Raw genomic sequence first — 22,601 nt, 5'->3', positions numbered from 1 at the left:
TATAATAATAATTAAAATGAAATATTATTAAAAATAATAAATTAAATTTTTAATAATTAAATATAAGAAGGGCTTATAAAAATATTTTCTTTACAAAAATTTATTTATTTCTAAATTCATTTATTTTGGGAGTGAATGCGGAGTGAATTTTATTATTAATAAAAATTAACTCCTTCTCGGAGTAAATGTCACTCCCGCTGGGAGTGAATCAATTAAAAATCATTCACTCTTCATTCACTTCATTACAGTGTAAGCATGAAATCAAAATTTATTGAGAAGTACCTCGAAACTTATCATAATAAATATATCATTGCTGAAAACTATATGAAACCTCGAAAAGGCACAAATCGGGTCAAGATATTTCTAAATGATACTAAGTTTGACTGAAAAACCTATTTTACCATGTAAATACCTATGTTGAGACTAAATTTTCCTTATTCGTTTAATATACATAACAGTTGTTAATAGATTAGTAATTTTATTTCTATTTTCGCATAATAGTTCGTGTGACTGATTATCAATTTTTTTTTTTTTGGTTTTTTCAAGATTTAATTTTTTCAGATTTAACAATATACATATTAATTTTAATATGTATAAAAATGTATTTTAATATGTATTAAATATTAATTTTTTCCACAAAAATTTAAATATTAAACAGTCTTTCATATTTGGTTGTTATCACAAAAAAAATCTCTACAAAAACAATAAATCTTTCTACGTTATTGAATAGTCTATAATTGTTAAAAGCTCATCGCTTAAGTGATATAATATTAGCTAAAGTAAAACAGTGAAAAAAAAGTTAATTGCAACATTAATTTGTCTTCGAAGGCTAATAGAGAAAGGGGAGGTAGTGAGGATTGGGGTGATTAATAAACATTATGAATAACAAATGGTCTTTCACATAGAGTTTACTTCAATATTTTAGTGACAATAATAAACCCAATAGCAAACATCATGCTATGTTAGGAATGCATACCAAATTCACTATAATGATTTAGAGAATCTATATATGTGATGAAGGTATAAATATGATCATATATTTGCTAACCGAAAACATAGAGGCAATGATGTTCGTATAATAGCACACAGAAAGAAAGGTTCACTTGAACCAAGAAAATATTTTTCTTCCGAATTATTTTCTTAGGCGAAAAAAAAATTTTTTTTTGACACAAGAAATTTCACTTATTCCAACAAAATTAATTCCTTGCTTCAAGAAATACGTATCTTGATCCAAGACAATTTATTTAAGTCAAGAAAATTTTTTTGTTTTGAGAAAATTTCTCTCTTGCTCCAAAAAATTAAATATCTTGATGTAAATTTTCATTAATATTTTTATTAACTAACATGTCGAATGGGAAGATCAAGTAATATTGAATCATTTTTTTGTCATTCAATATGTATAATTGCGCTCTAAAATAATCTAAAATGGGTATATCAAATATTCAAGAGAAAAATTTTCTCAAGGTAAGAAAATTTTTTTCTCAGCTGAAGTAGGTGGTGCTGTTTCCCCAAAATATCTAAAAATCTTGATAAAAAATTACTTCCACCAAGAATAAAATTTCAAGAAAAATTTTTACTTCGGCCAAGACAACTTCGGTCTTCCTTCGGGCACCCGAAAATTTACTTGAGCCAAGAATTTTGTTCTCGAGTCAAGAAATCTTTCTTTCTGTGCATCATTTGAATTCTATAATAAAAAGAAATCAGACTAATCAAATCTTAAAAAAGTACCTATTAGCAAAGCTTTATCATATTGAACAATTCAAGTTCAAAAAGCTAACAGCGAATTACATACATAGGAACTAAATATATAAATGATTGTAATAATTCATTGTACTGATTTAATCTACTCGGAAATTCACGTTTTTCTGAAAAACAGTTTGGCTCTAAATACATATATTAAAATTTTCATATATAAATATATATAAAAAGTTTTCAATTTAACGATGGTCCTATTTAATTAAAAGGATACAATCATGTTCTTTCTATTCAGCATAAGTTGGAAATAATAAGCTGGCTTAGTTTTTACAATTCTACGAATTTTTTCTTTTTTACTTTTAAAAGGTATAATTCCATATTTCTTGCTCCTATCGAGCTTGTGAAAACTTGGTTTTACTTTTCCTTATGTAGATTAGAGAAAATTCAGCAATTTGATCGTATATGCAGAAAGTATTCCAGAACGGATATTATTAAGAACTTTTTATATTATCGGCTATCAAGAACCATATAGCAATTGGTTTCCCGACTTATCAGTTAATGTAAAATATATCAACAGTTGGTTGGGCATCTGCCCGTACGTGAATAAGTGTACGAGTAATCGATAATTCACCACCTGATTTTCTGATACGACTAGAGAAAATTAAGTTCTATTTATTCGGGTACACTGATAAAATTTTAAAATAAAATTACATCTGTGCCAGCTGAGGGGTTGTCTTCGAAAGCATTGTTTGTAGCTATTATGCATACATTCGTTGTCCGTAAGTAATAAATAATAAATACATAAATATGAATAATATATGTTATACTATATAATAATAATATTTGATGAGTATTAAAACAAATAGAATATAATAAAATTTTTAGATTATTGTGAAATAAAGTTTAATTAATTATAGATATAAATTGATGATCATTTATATTTCATATTTATAAATAAACATTAAAAAATTATCAAAATGACACAAAAAGTAAGTTAGACTAAATAAGCAAGACCAATACTGACCAAGACTAAATACGCCATATCAAAACCAAGAAAACGACTAGAAGTATTTGAGTGTGTCTTGGTTTTGTTCTGGCTTTGCTCATTACTATCGCAAATAGAAGAAGGCACTGTTTTCATTTTATAAATTTTAGTTATTATTTTAGTCGAAAATTTCGGTGTTCAGATTACCAATGGTATAAATTCTAATTATACTAGGATTTTAATGACTTGGAATGTTATCGTTATAATTATTTTATCACCAAGATAAAAAAAAATTTTACAGCTTAGAAAAATATACTCAACTAAGAAAACCTTTCTTAGCTCAAGAATTTTTGTTTCTTGACTCAAGAAGGCAAGGTAATCTTTTTATCAGTACATAGTCTAGAATTCGATTACCAAGATTATATATGCAGAAAATATTGCCGAACAGATATTAACAGGCGAGACCATCTTTTTCTCGCTTTGCTCTCACGGAGTTCAACGGAACTATCTCTGTCGCACTCCCAACAGCAGAGCAATTGCAGTTTCGATTGGTTTCACGAAACGAATGAAATTTTTGAAAAAAACGCTTTGTGGTGAAATAGTTTATTAAATTATCTATTATCTCTAAAAACGTTTTTCAAAATTTCCATTCGTTTCGCTAAGCCGATTGAAACTGCAATCACTGGTCTCGGCTGTTAATATATTTATAAGAACTTTTTATATTATCGGCAATCAAGGACTATATAGCAATTGGTTTTCCGACTCACCAGTTGATGTAAAGTATGTGAAAATGTTAGCTGACCGTTTGCCGGTACGTCACTAAGTATATACGGAGAAAATTAAATAATAGAAATTTACTATCTACCCTGATAGCCACCTTACCTATAACTTACTGTCAATCTACGTCCGTAATTTGTAGCAAACTTGACGGAAAGAGTTGGCAAAGCGAGCGATTACCTATTAGTTACCTATAACTTACTCTGCAAATAGACGTCAAAACTTGCTGTACAAGTATTTCCGTCAAATTGTAGTAAAGTTGAAAGAAAATTTAACGACAAGTTTGATTGTTAACTTGTATTCAAGTTACGGCCGTAGATTTCCGTCAATTTGCTTACAACTGTTATTGAGTGAAGAATTACCGCCAACTTGATGTATAAATTAACCGTAACTGATGGAAGTCAACACTTACTGAGAAAGCGCTGGCTATCAGAATAGTATATAATGGTAAAATCTTCTATTATTAATCCGATAGTAGTGAACTCTATCTAGATGATTGTATTATTAATCATCTATATTGTCACATTCACCATATATATAATAATTTTTACAATCCTGTATATTAACTGGAGTTAATTAGTATTATTGTTCTAAATAATTCCCCTGATAGCCACAGTTTCAGACCAACCAAGTTGGTGTCAGATAGTTGCCACCAACTTAGCGATAACTTGCGGTCAACTTCCGAATTTGTAACTGTTGGCGCCAAGTTAGCTACAAGTTTCTGAGAAAAAGGAGACCAATCTACTGCCGCAATATGTCGCCAAATTTCTTGAGAAACTTATCGTCAACTTGGTGTGAAAAAGTTTCAGAGCAACTTTTGCCGACAACTTGGTGACAACTTGGTGAACAAGTTGACACCAACCGAGTTACTTTCCAAGAGTTGCCGCCAAGTTGGTGACAAGTTGCGGCAGTAGATTGACAGAAAGTTGCGGCCAACTTGGCTATCAGGGTCTATTTATAATCCAAATGGTAACAGTTACCATCAGAAATTATAATAGTTTTTACTCGTAATATTTGTACAATTCTGGGTGATTTTGTTGATGACGAAAATAAGTATTGGAACCTTTTAAAATACTTAAAAATTATAATTGAAATTATCACTAACAAAAAAGTGTCTAAAAGTTGTCCTAATTATTTGAGCTCATACATAACGAGTTACCTGCAATTACACACTGAACTATTTCCCGGTGAGGAGGATGTCAATCTGAATTTCCAACCAAGACTGGTTATCAAACAAACGTTGAAATTGATGTTTTTGTCAGCATCGGATGTCACGAACCTTCATCATTTAACATAGACGACGTCGTTCAGTCGTTGAAGACATTCAGTGGATAAGTTTTCGGAATGATAAGATTACAATTAATTCAATTACAATGAAACCGTCAGACGAATCATTATTTTACAAGGTTAAAAAAATACTAAATGTTAATAATGATCAAATTTTATTTATTACTCAGTGCTTGGATGATTCTTATTTTGATGAGCATACTCATCAATCATTCAAAGTTACTGACAGAAGCTCTCTCGCTTAAAAATTTTTATTTTACGCTAATCTAGACGACTGTACAGTAACTTATTTCAACATTTTAAACAATAAAATGTACATTACTAAATTATTGATTTAATTAGTTATAGATTTAATTAGTTTGTAATATAAATAATTTTAATACCTTATTAATAATCGCAAATAGAAGAAAGTAAAGTTTTTGTTTTATAAATTCTAGTTATTATTTTAGTCGAAAATTTCGGTGTCCTTTGGCGATTCGGGTCTGTGTAATTAACTGCAAATAATCCAAACTTTTGCGTATAACCAAACGACCATTCGTAATTGTCGAGAAGAGACCAAGCAAAATACCCGCGAATATCTAAACCTTGATTTATAAGATTTGAAACCACTTGAAGGTGATCTAGGAAGTACTGAGCTCTATCTGTGTCATACAATGTCCCTTTATCCCAGTAGCCGTTTTCAGTTATGAGAAAATAAGGAATATTATAGTTTTCATTTATACGTTTCAGTGATTCTACCATTGCCCATGGAGTATTCTAATATCAATCATAAAACAAAGATTAATAATAACTTAATGACCAAAACCACACTGATAAAAAGTTAATTTGATTCAAGAGAAAAAATCTTGAACAATGAATACAATTTTCTTGAGTCAAGAAAATGAATTCGTGAGTTGAGAAATTATTCTTGAGCTAAGAATTTTTTCTCTTGACTCAAAAAAATTATATTCTTCAAAATAGCATTCTTGATTTAAAATTCCTTCTCTTTAATCAAGTCAACTTTTTTATCATTGTCTTTTTAAGTTGACTAAACACTTACCCGATCTTTAGGAAATTTTTTTGAGCTCGTAGTTATTCCTATATCTCCATCTCTAGAAACGCTACTTCTAATATCATAATTTTCTATTTTTTTTAAATAAAAAGCTGAGTAATAATTAAATCCAAAATAATCAGCTGAATTTTTCACCAATTGAATCTGTTCTGAGTTGAACTCTGGTAGCCTTGACTGAGGAAAGCCCTGAATGGCACTGTACTCAGCAATTCTATCTTTCATAGCCTTAGGATAGTCTCCATCATTAGAGAAAATGGGATTTATAATCCAGCCGTTCCAGAAATCCCAAGACAATTTAGATCCCGCTAATTCTTCAGGATCAGACGCGTTTTCTGGAACTTCGACCATTATCGCCACCACAATTCCGACAGTACCTGTAATTGATTTAATTATATTTTCATTTTGAGAAATAAATTCACGGAATTTAATTGTATGCTAGCCTTTTTGAGTTTCATAAAATTCTTCTTTATACATTCTATATGTTTCAGCATGAGCGAGCAATGCGTGATGTGCGCAAGAATAATCTGATTGACCAGATTCGTTTAATCCTGGAGCTAACAACCCATTGTAACCAAATCGACAAAATATATTTGGCTCATTGAAGGTTGTCCAATATTTAACCTAAGCAGTTATATATAATTAATTAATTGAAATAAAATAATTTTTCATTTTCATGAACTACAAGACTTTGAGTCCAAGTTAAATTCAGTGATTATAAGAGTTATCACAGATTACAATCTTTGACGCAAGGGTCAATAACATATTGTTTATAATCTATAAAGATATCAACCACAAACAATGAGCGATCATAATCATTAAGAGGAATTTTTCAGTTTTCATAAATTAATAATCCACTTACTCTGTCTCCAAATTCTTGAAATAAAACTCTGGCATAATCGACAAACCAATCAACAATTTTAGGATTAGTCCATCCTCCCAAATCTTGTAATTTTTGTGGTAAATCCCAGTGGAAAATTGTAACATAAGGTGTGACATTTCTATCAAGCATTTCATTGATTAGATTATTGTAGTAATCGATACCGTCCTTGTTGACGTAATTGCTGGTGCCATTAGGCAAAACTCTTGTCCATGATATAGATATTCTGTATGCATTTGCCTAAAATAGAATAGTGTGAACAATTAAAAATGACTATCAATATTTAGATCTTACTCCAAGTTGCTTGACAAGGTCGATGTCCGTTTTGTACAAGTGGTAAGAATTATCAGCAATGTCACCATTACTCTCATCAGCAATTTTATCTGGCCTTTCATGAGTCATTGTATCCCAAATGGATTCACTTTTATCTTGATTGCCATACCATAAATTGAAACAATTTAGTTCAGTATCAAAATTTTCGCTATCTATAAATTTATATTAATATTCACTGTCGTAACTTACGGTCGACATTCCAAGCTCCTTCAGTTTGATAAGCCGATGTTGTTACTCCAAAAATAAAGTTATCCGGAAAAGTATTTTTTATTGTATTATCAGTGAAATGATTTTCACAAGTAATATCGTTTCCATGCACATGAAAACTTAATTGCATTACTGTTAAGTAGAAAATTAGATTCAAGAAAATTAATTTTGTCATTTCGATAGCTTTTTGAAAAGAAAACTTTACAAGTGTTAATATTAATGCTTGCTTGTAGTTTTAATGCTGAAGACCGACTGCCAAAGTTTAAAATTTTATTTGGTTTGTTGAAAAAACTTTACACAGTTGAGTAATTAAATGACAAATATGTATTTACGATAACATCGTTAAAATTATATTCTTCATTGCTTACGTTTTAATTATCGCTTATGTTTTATTATCTTTTGCTCAGTGTGACTGCACTAAATAACGAAATCAATTTTTTTTTGCACAAAACAAAACAGTTCAAATACCTCAACTGGATGAAATTTTGTAAAGCCGAAAACAAATTCATACTCTTCGTCTACTTGCAGAAAATCGATGTTATACTATTATAGTAAAGAAATATTAATATTAGGGCGGTTCAAAAAAACGAACATTTTTTTGTTCTCAGTTACAGGTTTAAAAGTTTCATTTAGACATAAAAATGCGCCTGTGAAAAGATGAGCTCTTAATTTTAATATTAAGTTAAAATGATCCGCATTGCGCTTTTTGATTTGCTGTAAGAATAACATGGGAAAAATTATTTTTGCTTCTTTTGATTTTTATAACCCACCAACCAAAAATCATAAAAACAAATCGTTAAAGTATTTTCGTAGGAAATTGAACGCTCTATAAAAAAGGAACCTTGTGATTTTTTGATAAACTGATTGCTTTAAAAGCTATTTAAGATTAAAGTTCAGCTCACTATCAATTTTGCCGATTTTTGAATGATGCAACAGAATTATTCAGTTTTATCAAAAAAATTTATCATTAACTGCACATTAAAATCTTACGTTAATCATAGTTATGGCTCATCTTAATCCTATTACTGGTCATAAAACTGAAGGCGTTAGTGGACGCGAGCTTTCCTCCACATAAAACGTTATGAGTATGTTTGTTCATCAAAAGATAGTTTGTAAATTGTCATATAAACAATTTTTCGGGGTAACAGTTGATAAGGTTCAAGACAAGTGGTTCGAGGCAAGTATTTCAACGGGTGGGAAAAATCACGCTATAAGAAAATTTACCAAATTCCTAAACGAAGAAAAAAAATATAAAAAAGTTCTAAGCGAAAGTTTACCACACAAAAATTGAAAGGAACAATTTTTTATCACAGAATCAAAAATTCATTCGACATAACTCGATTAAGTGTTGAAAAATACATTTATAGTGATAAAAAGTTGTTTTTAGCTGGCCAAAGGTCAAAAAGTCGATTTGAATTGATAGATTGTATTGATCAATCTAAATCACAAAAGACAAAGAAGACACTATGGATGTACATCTTGCTGGCAGATGTATATTTTTATTTAATATTTCAATTCAATATGATTAATTATTCGAAATTAATTGATTTTTTTAGGTGAAAATGAACCTGATAGTAATATTATGCTAGCTAATCAAAAATAAACATTGCTACAGTCTGATTTATCTACAGCCTCGAGTCACCCATTAAATCAAGTATCTGATTTTGAAACTGAGTTGATTCAACCAAAAATACTTCAGAAAATTGATGTTATGACACCTGAACTTGCTGCAGCACTTGACCGAGCAAAAATTTCCAATCGAAATGTTACTTTTATTCTAGCTGCTACTTACAAAAGTGTTGGGATTGATCTTTTTGGCTCTTATAAATTTTGCAGTAAACGTAATCCAATAGTAATCAAATTTCAGTTTTTACATAATGTTTACTATTAATCAGCATGGTTACAAATTTTTTTACAGATGCTAGGCAATAAGTTTACATTCAAAGAAAAAGTTAACTGTTTGGAACATGACTGAGTCATATGCGCGCATTACTTAGTTTTATGCTAACTAAATTTTCTTAGATTGCTGGCAACGTGTTAAGTCTTGTGCAGTACAGTAACCAGTTCTAATAGAAGTTCTAATTTTTCCATGCAGCAATTAATCAATTAAAAAAAAATTTTCATAAGTTCCGAGATAATTTTTCTTTTTAATAGAATGCATTTTGTATCATTTATATGTATAATATGATAGTTAAGTACGGTTTTATATGACACAACGTTGAAATCTAGATTTTTGGTCAAATATATATACTTTAGACATGCAGTTATCTGACAAAGTGTTTTACTTGGTATTAAAATCGTACTTCTGATAAATTTTTTATGCTAAAAAATTACAACGTGATTTCTTACTTCTCTGTCATATTCGTCTATTTGACACTAATTCAACACTTCTGATAGACATGCGCTGTATTAATACGCTGCGCGCATAGACTTACGATTCTTCATACAAATATATACTTTTATATTTTATATCAGTTTTTAATAAAATAAAAACGAAACTATTAAACGAATTATTAAAATTTTTCAAAAAAATAAAGTTTAGAATTGCTATCTAAAATTTAATTCAATAAAAAGATTTTTTATTAGAACTGCGATCGGTTAAAGAGTGTGCGTTTCGTTTGAAATACTTTGTACATTGACCTCAATCTATGAAAGTTTTCGGCTACCTTTCCATCGCGACTCCAGTAACTCATAATCCTACAGCTCTTACACATCCTGGTGAAATTAATATTTGTATTTTATTTATTAGTACATAAAAATTTTCTGCATCGATAAAAATCTCAGTCAATCATTCATCAAAAAATTTGAATTTAGATTTTTAAAAATTTATTTAATAAAAATTAAAAGCTTAACAAATTCAAGCTCGTTAAATGTATTTGCAATTCATATTCATCGTAAAATATAAATATGGTTAAGTTTATATCAACTATAAAAGCAGTGATAACACGGTTACTGTTTGCATCCCATGGATTTATCGCAATTTGGCAAGTGACGTCCTTCAAAAAAAATCCTTTTTACTGGTACCTCAGTTCACCGATTGTATTATTGTTCTTCGAGGGAATATTTACTATTGCAATAAAAACACACCAAGAATGGAAGTGGTAAATAAAATTGTTTTGTTTCTAAATCTATTTTTTATAAACAAATTATATATTTATTGGACTATTTACAATTTTTTTTATATCTTATAAAAATGGGTCAATAAAAGTACTTATTTTTCTAAAGACTTTGATAGACAGACGGAAATTGAGTGGCGTTGATCAAACAGCTCAATTTATACACTTTGTCACATCACTTCCGAATAAAAGAAAACGATTATAATTATTTTGACTTATATTTTTTATCGTCAAAAATACCTTTATAATTGAATTTTCTTAATTTCAATTTTTTATTGTCTCTTGAATATGTGAATAGTTATTTCATTCGTATGTTTAGTACAAATTTTGATGATTGATACAATGTTTTAGCTAATGCAAAATTATAGGTAAAAGATTAATTGCTATTTTATATGATATTAGTAAACTTTTAAATCTAATATTGGTAAAACAAATTATTTCTCATTGCTGTCCTCTTAAAGAAATATCAAGAATTCGCTGACAATTATTATTGCAATTTTCACTATAAATCAAACTGAATTAACTTAATTTTTTGAGTATAAAAATCTTTGAAGTAATTCGATCACATACATTATAAAACGATAAATACGTTCGTTTTTGCTATTTATTATTTTCTCATTCATTTTTTAATGATGAGCAGTTTCGAATACTTAACTAATTTATTAATTATATCTTAAAAACTATGTAGAAACTATGAATTTAACTATTTTAAAAATGTTTATTATTCTTAATAGATTCTTAATTATAATCACATATACAAATAAACTGGTCGGTATCCCGTATAGTGCAAGTATAAAAGCCTCAAAAAATCTTTGAAATTTAATATTCTCCGTAACCGTACACTGAAAAAAAAATTAGGAAAACGGTTGACCCTAAAGGCCATCCCTGCAACTTCCTGCTGATTCCGTTAATACCTGGCCGCTTTTTTGAGCTCTTCGAGCTCAAAAGTACAATCTGTGTGTTGTTTTAAGCTCTCCGAGCTCAAAAAGATACCTTTTCTATGCTTTTGAGCTCTTTGAGCTCAAAAGTCTGATAGAAGTTTCATAGAACACTATTTTTTGAATGTTCATACCGCAATAACTTTTGAATGAATGAACCGATTTTTACGCGGTTGGCGGCATTCTACGTAGTTTTTTAAGCCTTATAAATAATTTCTAAGTTTCAATTGGTCAAACTAGAAATTTCGGAGTAACTCTGAAAAAACACTTTTTTCGGTTTTCTTTCGTTCACGATATCTCTCGAACGAATCAACCGATTTTGACCGGATTGGCGGCGATCGACGTGGTTTTTTAAGGTTGAGAGCTGATTAGTTTTTGGAATCGATCGGTTGAGCCGTTTAAAAGTTATCCCAAAAAAACCACTTCAGAAAAAATTTTTTTTCCTACTTTTTTTTAGATTTCTCCAAATTTCTCAAAATTTATCGGTCCGAATCGGTTCAAATTAACAGGAAACCTAAGTTTGGCGAAGCCCTTTCGAATGGCACCAACTGCGATGAAATCGGTTCAACTGTTCAAAAGTTATAAGAGGTTTACATACTTACACACACACACACACACACACACATACAGACAGACATAGTGACACCCTCGCGGGAATAGTCAGGAAAGCTTCCTAGGACCTCAAAACGTCGAGATCTGATGAAAACTCGATTTTCGAAAAACGGGGTAAAACCAATAACTTCCCGATTTTTGAAAATTTTCAATTTTCTTAGCGGGAAGTTAAAAAATTAACTAGATTTGAGAGAAAATTTTTGAACCAAGAAAATAATTTTGAAGAGGTTATTTGTCTTGAATCAAGACAAAAAATTCTTGAATCAAGCAAAATTTCTTTAAATCAAGAAAAATTTATTAGTTCAAGAATTTTTCTACTCAAATCAAGAATATTAAGTTCTTCAAAATTATATACTTGATTGAAGAACATTTTTTTTTCTGTGTATTGTTCAAAAATTCCATTTCACACAAATCGATGCAGATTGATTTGAAGATCAACCTGACCGAATTTAAAAACAATCCGAATAAACCCACTTGGCGAAAGATCTACCTTAAAAATCTGAAGGAATAAAAATTTTTCAATCAAAGATTTTGATATAAATATAATTTGCAATAATAGAATTTATGTTAAATATTCCAGGTTCTGCCCATCAGTGTTTCTTTACCTCACAAGTGTCGTCCCAGCAATTTGGCTTCTGGAACTGGACAAACTAGAAACTCGATTAAAATCACGTACCACAAATATAAATATATCAGAAACAATAGACATCAGTAATTTAGCAGCAGAAGACTTGAAAAATTTGGAAAAAATATTTGGGGTTCGTTAGCTAAATAAATAATTATTTTTTTTCATTCATAATTATTTATCTAAATAATATTATCAACTATAACAATAGATTATTTTAATTTCCAGTCGATCAATTTCAAATTACCTGATATCCAAATATCAACAGAAACATGGGTCACCCTGATAGAGCAATTTTTAATGCTAGTACTAATTGTTGGTCGGTGGATGTTACCTAAGGGAGACTTGACACGTGACCAATTGAGCCAGCTTTTGCTTGTCTATATCGGAACAGCCGCAGACATAATAGAGTTTTTTGATTCCTTCAAAGAAGATGTTATCGGACAGGAGTACGTTCTTGTTTATCTGACTTTGGGCATATGGTCATGGTCCTTGATGCAATTCACAGTCGTATTGACGGCAACCAAATCACGAAAATCGAGATTGTCATCGGGGACAACAGTGAAAAGAAAAGTACCTACTGAAACAAGCTGTTGCAGTATTGACACTTGGGGTATAACTCTCAATATTTTACTTCAGGATGCTCCGTTTCTTGCATTTCGTCTGATTATTATTGTCCATTACCGTATCGTTAGTTATATGAACATTTTTTTCACTTGCAAGAATACTCTGGTTATTTTACTTCAGTTGTATAGACTCTGTGTGGTACACAGTGAAAACAGAAGCAAGCGGAAACGGAGGAAAAGGAAACAAAGACAAAAATACGAAATACCAAATATCAGTATTATATCACGCGATGATGTTGTTTATAACTACAAACATTCACATCCGAAAAAACGACGACGGAACTATGAAGATGATTCATCAGAATCCGATGATGATTTTTCTGTTACAGAAAATGATATTTATGAACTATCAGTTAAAGATTTGTCACGAAATAAAAGGTAAGTTTTTTTATTCATTAAGGTTCTTTTATGATTTTTTTCTATAAATATTTGGCATTAAAGTTCATTAATATTATTAAATAATCAATCAGGAGTAATATTAGACAAGATACTGGATATTCTACTTCTAGCTCGCGCACTTCGTCCAAAAATAAAAAAATCCACAAGGATGATAAAAGACGAGTTTTAATGCATCATCGAGAAGTCGATAGCGAAGAGTTTTATGATCTGGATGATGAAGTTGAAGTAAAGCGAAAACAGAGAGACAAAAATAAGGGAAAAAGATTAAAGAAAGATGATTTCAAAAACGACAAAGAAAAAAATAAATCAGTTAAGAAGAAATCAAAAGTTTGTAACTTAACTTCAGAGGAATGTGAAGATAAAAGTGCTTATAAAAGTCAGAGCGAATCAGATATTGAATCTGACCATAGGTAAGTTTTTTTTTTTTTTTTTTTTCGCAAATATTTATTTTCATTTTATTTATTTTTTTACAGATATCAGCGTCGTAAGCATCGTAATAAAGAATAATAAAATATTTTGAATATAAATTTATAATGAATCGTTATTATTATTATTATTATATATTTAATAATTTACAAACTTAAAATTTAAATTTAAATTTTGAAAATTCATTAGTTAGAATTAGAAATTTTTCAGTGCTAAGAATTTTAGTTTTAAGATTATTATCAAATCGATCTTTTAAAAAAATCGGACATTTTAAATAAAAAATAATTTATTGATATTAGAATAATAATAAATCGATGTCATTATCTCGATGTAAAATTAAAATTAATTCATAAATAAACAATTAGCTTTTATTATTTAATCAGTTGAATTTAATAAATTAAACTTAATGAATGAACAAAGACTACATAAGGAATAAATTTTTAACAGTAGAAAAAATTCAAATAATTTTTTAAATATTAAGAATGTTTGAGCGCATCTTATGGAAACGCAAATTTAAACAGTAAAATTTTCAATTTCTTCTGTACATCACAGATTTCATGATTTTACAGTTTTTAAAAATAAATATTGTCCACTCTATATTTTCAATGCATGACTTTTAAAAATATTTTCTTTTTAAATACTTTTGCGAAGAGTAAATAGTAGAAAATTTTTAAATTTAAAATTAATTCAACATTTGTAATAGTTACGAAAATTTTAAGTCTTAAAGTTGAAAAGAGTGTTTTTTTTTTTTTTTTAATGTGCTCAAGCATTTTTAAACTACGAAAAATTAAAAAAAAATAATTACTCTAACTTAGACATTAACCAATTAATCGATTGATCGGCATCCAGAGTATCGATGTAGCTAATCAAGTCATCTTGATGAACACCAGCAGCAACGCAATAAATCATGGCAGTGTCTTCAATTAATTCATTAATCCAATTTCCGTTCAACAATTCGAAATTCACTACTTTAGCTTCTGTAGAATTTGTATCTTGAAACGTTTTATTTGTTTGAACAGTAAAATATTTTTCTTGATAACCATGAAATGCGTTATCACTTACTACAATTCCATCTGTAAAATTTTCAGTTCTTGCACTAGTTGAAGCTTCTGGTTTTACAATTTTTGATGTTTCTTTTTTTACCGCTGGAATCGTAGTTTTTAACAAAATCAGAGTGTTCTTGGAGCCGCTTTCTAAAGCTTGCTGGAGTTTCTCGTGATTTTTTATGTTCTTGAAATTAATAAACAATTTATTTGGCGATAATTTTGAAACTTCTCCGGAAGTAGAACTCACTTCTTGTAGAAAAAATGTACTTCCTTTCAAAGAAGCAAGAGGCGCTTTGAAATTAACTGAATTTTCTGACTTGCTAATTATATTTTCTACAGTCTCTGATTTCCTTGTTATTTGCTTATTAATCAGTGTTTTGTACTCCGGTGTCATTACTTGAGCACAGAAACCCAGGACATAGTGCAAACTGTCGTGCATGTAATGAGCGAATGTTTTTTCTTCTTTGCTTTTAGTTTTTCTATCACGTGAATAAGTTCTTTTTTTACAAAGCCAGCGGTTCTCGTTGTTCGTCATGTTAGACCCAATCGCCGAGGATACTTGCTTATAGGAATTATTGTCTGCGTTAACAAAACAGCGACCAAAAAATTCTGTTCCTAGTCCGATCTGAAAAATGAAATTTTTAATTTGTATTCATGTAAAAATACCTATTAATTTTTTTAGCAGAAACGACAAAAAATTTTTTAAATAATTTAAAGAACTAATTTGACTAAGTCACTATTCAAAATTACAAAAAATTTTGAAATATTTTAAGTGAAAATTTTAATTTTAAAAATCAAGAATTAAGGGATCATTCTGGCTTATAACTTTTGAAAAAATTATTTTCTTTTTACATTTGTCGAAAGTACATATGTCTAAAAATTGTGTTCAAATTTCTAAGTGATCGGACCACTGCAACATTATTTTACAATGTTTATGTGGATGTTAGAGTGGAAGAAAATTAAACTTTTAAAAAGGCTGGAGGGCTTTTGTATAGTGCCGGTATCACGGATTGGCTTTAGATAAAATTTGTTTTTTTTTAATTAATAAAACAAACTTTAAACACTATCTCAGAACTCTGTTTCTCTGGTTTACGTACATGATATCTCCAGAACCACTGACCCTATCTTAATGAAATTTAAACCATACATTATACATAGTAGTAGATATTTCATTAGCTACAAACAAATCAAAATTTTGATTTTTACTATTTTTTTAGAACTAAAAACTGCGAATAAAAGGCTCATTTATTATTTTTTTTTTTTAATTTCCGCCATTGTGTTATTTATCAATAAATATTAATCTCCGTAGCTGATGCAATTGAAGGTAAGTAATTTTGGTTTTTGTGTTTTAGATTATTCGTTATCAAGTTATCATATACGCCAGCTACATACTAACTTTTGGAGGAGCCCCATTCACTCATTGTTTATTCATGTAAAAAAATAAAAAAATAAATAAAGTTAGATATTTTTTGTGTTATTCAAAAATGTATGTGTTGAGCTAAATAACTTTTACATTATTATCTATAATAGTTCCTGTGTAAAAAAAATAATGAATATTTGCTTTTTTTTGAGCATTGGAACCAGAATGATCCCTTAAACCAATTACCTGTGGATGATAAATCGGCCTTTCATGCATTCCGTGTACTGGCCATTCTTTCCACTCCATTTCGTCGCTTACCGTTGGCGGTTGATAAGCCGCTCCCACATTGTAAAGTTTTTTAGTTATCGACCTGGTATTCATATAAGGTACATTGCATTTCTTCAATTGTTTCTTCTTGATCCCACCATCATTACGACAATCGCGGCGTTTCGCTGCTAATAGTCTTAACCTTGAGAAATTATCGTCATTTTTTTTCTTTACACCTTGCAGTGGAACTCGCTGTACTTCTGTCCTAAAAAAAAATTATTTTATCAATTAATTAATGATAATAAATTAAAAAATATGTATATTATCAATAAAAAAAAAAAATAAAAAAATTATACTTAGTCTTATCCATTTTTTTCATTGATTTTATTTTCCCGATTATTGACTCAATGTTGCTGGCATTTCTTGATTGCAATTTGGGCTTTTTATCTTCTTTTTTTACGATTATCGTACCAGCTGGTAATTTTGGAACTACAACATTATTGTCGATATTGAATAACGATCGCGAAGGATTGTAATTACATTTTTTGTACGACGAATCTGGTGAAGTCCCGGCTGTCTCATGATCTATATTAAACTCGCGCCGAAGGTCTAGTTTTGTTTTGTAATCACTCAGTTCTATTACTCGTGTAGGAACATACTCTTGATAGATGTAGTTTAATTTAGGTGCTGGAGGTTCATTTAAAATTATCAATTCCACGTTAGAACCCATTTTTAATATTTATATCAACGCTGTGAGATATCACTTAAATTTATGTTATTTCACAAAAAAAAATTATAACTAAGTATTTAATTTAATTTAAAATTAATTATTATAATAGCTGTATTAATAAGTTTATTGTAAATAAATAACCTTCATCACTGAATCAACTGTCAAACTGTAATGTTTTTAGTTCAGCCTTACTGAATTTTTGTCTATAGCTATTATTTAGATTTCAGATGTTTTTTTTTAATATGTCAACAGTCGATTTGGAGAATTGGAGATGGAAAATAAAATATATGCCACCGTTATAATAATAAGAAAAAATAATTATTATTTTTAATCAATTTTTCCGATTATCTAATTTTTTTTTTTTCGAAAAAAATTTTTCACTAGAATCTTTTTTTTTAAATTTATTAAAAAAATTATTATTAGAATAAATTGAATATGTTGATCGTAAATAAATTTTGTTCAGAGGAGAATAATGTCCGATAGTTGATTTTTTTTTTTTTTAAATGTAAAAGTTTTCAATAAAATTCCTTAGGGTACGGGCGGGCAAGATGGAGAGGGCGGGTAAAACGAATAATCGTTCCAAAATCGCTGGTCGGTCGATAGAAAAATTTTAGACTGCAATCTATCAATCAATTATGTAACTAGACCTATCGTTTTTTATTGCAGTCTAAAATTTTTCTATCGACCGACCAGCGATTTTGGAACGATTATTCGTTTTACCTGCCCTCTCCGTCTTGCCCGCCCGTACCCTACAATTTCTTAAAATTTATGCTAAAAAATTAAATCAGTACTTTAGCATTATTTTTTATCATTAATGCTTTTTTTCTGTGTGAAAAAAAATATAATATCATCGGAAATCACAAAAAAAAATTATAAAATATTTGATAAAAAGAAATAAATAACAATATTAATTTATGGGAATGTTTGTAATAAAAAAACTGGAAAACTCTAGATAACATGTTACTAGCGCTAGTGTTCACAAACAATTAAAAAAAAATATTAATCATTACTTGCTCATGCTAAAATAAATAATAAATCAATAAGAAAATGTTTAATTTTGAAATAAATCACTATCTAAAATAGCGTGTAGAAAATTTTATTAATATCTCATTTATTAAAATGTTATTCAAAGAAAAAAATTTCTACTTACACTAACTAATATAAATCGCCTTTTTATACAGGTACACGAATACGAAATTTATAATTATATATATATAATTTGCTTATATTGCACGTTAACTATATATGCATATATAGTTTACAATAACTTTTTTCTTTTTTCGGATACCGATACATTATTTACATTGCAAATTATAAATAGAAAACAAATCAATTTAGCTTGCTCATCCACTAATACTCAATTTAAATTGTCAGTAGTGAAAGTAAGCGTGGTAAGAGACGAACGTCGGTTTGGATTAACGCCCAGATTTTCCCAATTTATCCAAGCTAAACGAGCCATGAGATCTGAAATAAAGTCAACAATTTTAACTTGTCGTTCCCAATAATCAAATAGTTTCGATAGATATCGATACTGCCATTCTAAAACGTCATATCCCACATTTAGAAAATTTTACAGCAGACAGTAAAAACATTTCATTTTTAACATTGATTAAATGGGATTTAACGGATAAAAATATTTATTTAAAAATAGTTATTAAACTATTTGACCCTTAAATTTTTAATATGACTTCCGTAATATTGTTGTGATTCTATTTTTCAAAAAGAGTCAATATGTCAAATTTTGTGAGATACCACGTATTAGAATGGCAGTATCGATATATTATTGATGTTTGGGAAGATTTACCACTTGTGTTCCATTCAGCGCGTTCACCACTCATTTCACCTCTGAGACACATTTCGATGTACGTCAAAGGATCAACATTTTTGACTTTCAGAACTTCTGTCAGCAGTGCAATGTACGCTATTGCCAATCGCAAGGTGTCGATTTTTGACAATCTTTTTTCGTAGGGAAACGTCGGCACGTGGCCCCTCAGTGCATCGAAAGCCGAGTTTATGCTGCTAAAAATTTCAATAAAACTTAAAAATCAATATTCTATCGATAATAAGGAATTAATTTTAATTAATAATTTAAATTATTGATCTCTTGAAAAAAATATTTGGATATAAATAAATTTAACAGTACGCTTTTTGTTTTTTTGCACGACTCATGATGCGAAGCATCAGAGAGTGCTTTACGATCGAAAAATTTTTTTCGCCTCATTTTAGCAACTATTTTTAGTATTATATCCTTGTTAGTTCACGGAATCAAGATATTTTGCATACTATTGGCGAGATAATTTAATGGAGATTAATTCCATACTTTCTAAAAATTGATTTACTGCAATAGAAATGGAAAAAAACATCAAAAAAGGTCAAAAACTTTTCCTGTCCGTCATGTATGAAACCCCGGAAACACTGTAACTTGTGAAAAAATCAATTATTTGAGTTAAATTTTTTTTTTTTAAATTCTAATCGATGATTGTAGGTCACTGAATGCGAATGGTTAATTAATTCAGTGTCGTTTAATTACAATTAATAAAAAACGAAAACTACAAGACTGTATATCTATATATATCCATTTAATAAAATTAACATGGATGGTGATATATCTATATCTATAGATATTATGTACATTTTATTCCACCAGGGGCGCTTGTGCAGTACCTTCCTACTACAGCTGTTTTTTCAACAATTAATTTTGAACGACTTAAGTTTTTTTTTTTTTTTTTATATTTCATAATTAAATGAGCATTATGAGTCGTGCACTTTTGGATTTTCCAAACTTTTCTTAATTTATACTAAACTAAAAATTCAAATTGCGATTTAATCTTCACATCTTAACCAACGAGAAATCAAGGACAATTTTTTTCGAAAATTCGATAAATTTCGATTCTAAATAACTTCAACTCAATCATGAATTTTATATCAAAGGATTAACTTTTACAATTTGAACTCGTAAATCTAATTTTTTTTTACAAGCAATGAACTTATTTTGAAACAATATTGAAATCAATTAAAATTATATTTCATCTTTAAAAAAAAAAAAAACAAAATTATTTTTGTTTATTATAATTTTATGAAATAGTAAAAAACAAACAATTATTCGGACAACTATAAATAAACTTACTATAAACTACACTGAAAAAAAAATTAACAAGATCAAATTCTTGAGCAAAAAAATTATTTTTTAACAATTTTATTGTCTCGATTTATCTCTAAAATGAAAATACATTAGAGCCATTTAAATTTCTAGTTTAATATAAATGTCATAAAAAGTGATTATCTTTTTTGCGTTATAATTTTTTATAAATATTCCAATTATAAATTTTTTTTTTATATTTTACTTTAAAATAAATTGACTAAACGTTTTATTCTGAACCGAGGATCAACCACTGCGCGTTATGAAATACGCAACACTATAAAATCAATATCCTTTCTTTTTACATCAAAATTTAACCGTACTGCTAAAATCTCAAAAAGAAAAAATGATATGACATTTCTTCATATTTTATTGAATTTCTCCCTAAAAATGGAAGAATCGATGAAAATTTTAAGAACAACAATGTATAATTTTCTGTTGTATCTTGTAATTAATTGAAATAAAATTTACTTAAATAATCAAGGTAATTTTTATAATGATCAAAGAACTAGTGGTTCTTACCTAAGCATCCGTCGACGTTCCCTGATATTTGCAGCGTTTCTCTGAATTCTATATGGACTGCCATTGGGATAGTAACCTTCTTCAAATCCATTCAAGTCATTGTCGTTATGATCTTTAAGAAAAAAAAATTAATTTATTAATAAATGATCTGTTCTCTTTAAATTAAAACTTAAAATTTTAAAAACACATACTTATATTAAATTAAGCACTAAAGTTAGAATTATATTAAAAAAACTTCCTAATACTCATAATTATTTTTAGCTGTGAATAATAAAATTTTGCAATCAACAAAATCAAGGACATATAAATACCTTGTGTTGACAGTGGCATGTTATATTGTAAGGGCAAGTGTGTATGGCTATGGGGTGAAGTATGAGCCGCCACATGTTGCGTAGATCGGCCTGCATAGGCACAAGATGGCAAATCTGTAAGATCTTCTTCACTTATGTCACTTCCTCCTCCACCTCCATTTCCTGCGTAGTATCTTGTACTGCAAAAATATTTCCATTTTTATATGATGTTAACAACAGATTATATTATTTTTTTTTGTATCAAATAATAAATCATGATCATATTAATCCAAATCTAGTCAATTAGAATAAATTTATTACTCTATTTTATTGGTAACGATAATTTATTATTTGTAAAAGAATCCTGAAAGAAATTAAAAAATATTTATACTTAATTTGTGAAATCAATTAAAAAAAAAATAAATTTAATTAATAATTTTATCAAATTTTGAGCATTATAAAAATTGATAATTTATTTAATTTAAAATTTAATTAATAATTGCTTATAAGTTAATAAATTTTCTATGAAAGGTCAATCATTTTTGGTGTGAGAAAAATCGTTCTAAAATGTCCAAATTACTCAAAATTTTAATAAGGTCCAAAAGATTCAATTAATTTCGGGAAAATCACAAAAAAATTGTAAAACAATTATTTGTTTTATAAAATCCATCTATTTCATTGAAAATTTTTGTAATTAATAAAAGAAAATCATACGATTAAAATGAAAAAAAAAAATCATAATTACTTTGCACAAATGGAATCAGTAGGCTTATGTGAACCAGGAATAACTCGATGTCTTGAGGTAATACGATGTCCACGTTCTTCATAATTGTAAGCCAAATGCGACGCCATATTTAAATAATAAAATCACAGCCTATCACAATTATTATTTATACTATAATTCACGGTTTAATTAATTAACTATGCTTCACTATTGGCTATATGTACACAAGTGTTAAAATATTGTTGTACTTGTTACTTATAAAAATGGTTTAAAACTAAAAAATGATTAAATCAACAACGAAAGCTTGAGCACGGCGTGCAGCTTCTTTGAAGTACTACTATCAGATTAATCCCCGAGGATTTCGGTTTATATACTTACCCGTGATTCCAAGCCAGAGGGGGTTCTCGGAATCGATACCAACCCCTGGGCGGAGCGAGTCAGCCAATGGTACAACAACCAGAATAAAATTTTCGTCAAGATACGCTCCGATTGGATGGAATTTAATAACGCAATTTACTTTAACTATAAAGTAAGGGTGGCAGCGAGCCACTGCGGTTTATCGTTACTGC

At 28.8% G+C, this 22,601-nt stretch overlaps 4 protein-coding genes and 1 long non-coding RNA gene across 6 annotated transcripts; 2 read left to right on the top strand and 3 right to left on the bottom strand.

Moving 5' to 3' along the window:
• Nucleotides 1–2,600: 2,600 nt before the first annotated feature.
• On the bottom strand, nt 2,601–7,453 carry LOC123260887 (myrosinase 1-like). Its single transcript, XM_044722256.1, has 7 exons — nt 7,195–7,453; nt 6,967–7,100; nt 6,655–6,912; nt 6,236–6,416; nt 5,784–6,169; nt 5,202–5,500; nt 2,601–2,870 (listed from the first exon to the last, which is right to left on the bottom strand). The coding sequence occupies exons 1-7, from the start codon at nt 7,385–7,387 to the stop codon at nt 2,690–2,692; spliced, it is 1,632 nt and encodes a 543-aa protein (XP_044578191.1). The 5' UTR covers nt 7,388–7,453; the 3' UTR covers nt 2,601–2,689.
• Nucleotides 3,809–21,126, top strand: LOC123260930. The gene is made up of 3 exons (XR_006508572.1): nt 3,809–3,894; nt 9,442–9,448; nt 21,115–21,126. It is a non-coding gene; the product is annotated as an uncharacterized LOC123260930 (long non-coding RNA).
• Nucleotides 10,120–14,125, top strand: LOC123260923 (transmembrane protein 26). Its single transcript, XM_044722311.1, has 5 exons — nt 10,120–10,313; nt 12,459–12,636; nt 12,732–13,507; nt 13,600–13,938; nt 14,002–14,125. Exons 1-5 carry the CDS (start codon nt 10,120–10,122, stop codon nt 14,033–14,035), a joined length of 1,521 nt encoding a protein of 506 aa, XP_044578246.1. The 3' UTR covers nt 14,036–14,125.
• LOC123260898 lies at nt 14,692–17,346 on the bottom strand. Its single transcript, XM_044722271.1, has 3 exons — nt 16,984–17,346; nt 16,607–16,892; nt 14,692–15,625 (listed from the first exon to the last, which is right to left on the bottom strand). Exons 1-3 carry the CDS (start codon nt 17,004–17,006, stop codon nt 14,756–14,758), a joined length of 1,179 nt encoding a protein of 392 aa, XP_044578206.1. The 5' UTR covers nt 17,007–17,346; the 3' UTR covers nt 14,692–14,755.
• Nucleotides 18,493–22,362, bottom strand: LOC123260911 (protein dimmed-like). 2 transcript variants are annotated; one of them, XM_044722294.1, is made up of 5 exons: nt 22,054–22,362; nt 21,330–21,508; nt 21,019–21,130; nt 19,162–19,373; nt 18,493–18,821 (listed from the first exon to the last, which is right to left on the bottom strand). In XM_044722294.1, the coding sequence occupies exons 1-5, from the start codon at nt 22,158–22,160 to the stop codon at nt 18,715–18,717; spliced, it is 717 nt and encodes a 238-aa protein (XP_044578229.1). In that variant the 5' UTR covers nt 22,161–22,362; the 3' UTR covers nt 18,493–18,714. The 2 variants fall into 2 exon arrangements, with proteins under 2 accessions (XP_044578229.1, XP_044578228.1); XM_044722293.1 differs by having other exon boundaries at nt 18,494–18,821; nt 19,162–19,376.
• Between the last annotated feature and the right edge of the window lie 239 nt (nt 22,363–22,601).

This window comes from Cotesia glomerata, linkage group LG3 (genome assembly GCF_020080835.1).
Source record: "Cotesia glomerata isolate CgM1 linkage group LG3, MPM_Cglom_v2.3, whole genome shotgun sequence".
In the NCBI taxonomy this organism is placed as follows: Eukaryota; Metazoa; Arthropoda; class Insecta; order Hymenoptera; family Braconidae; genus Cotesia; species Cotesia glomerata.
The sequence above is the reverse complement of the archived record's forward strand: the minus strand, read 5'-3'. Positions and strand labels throughout refer to the sequence as shown.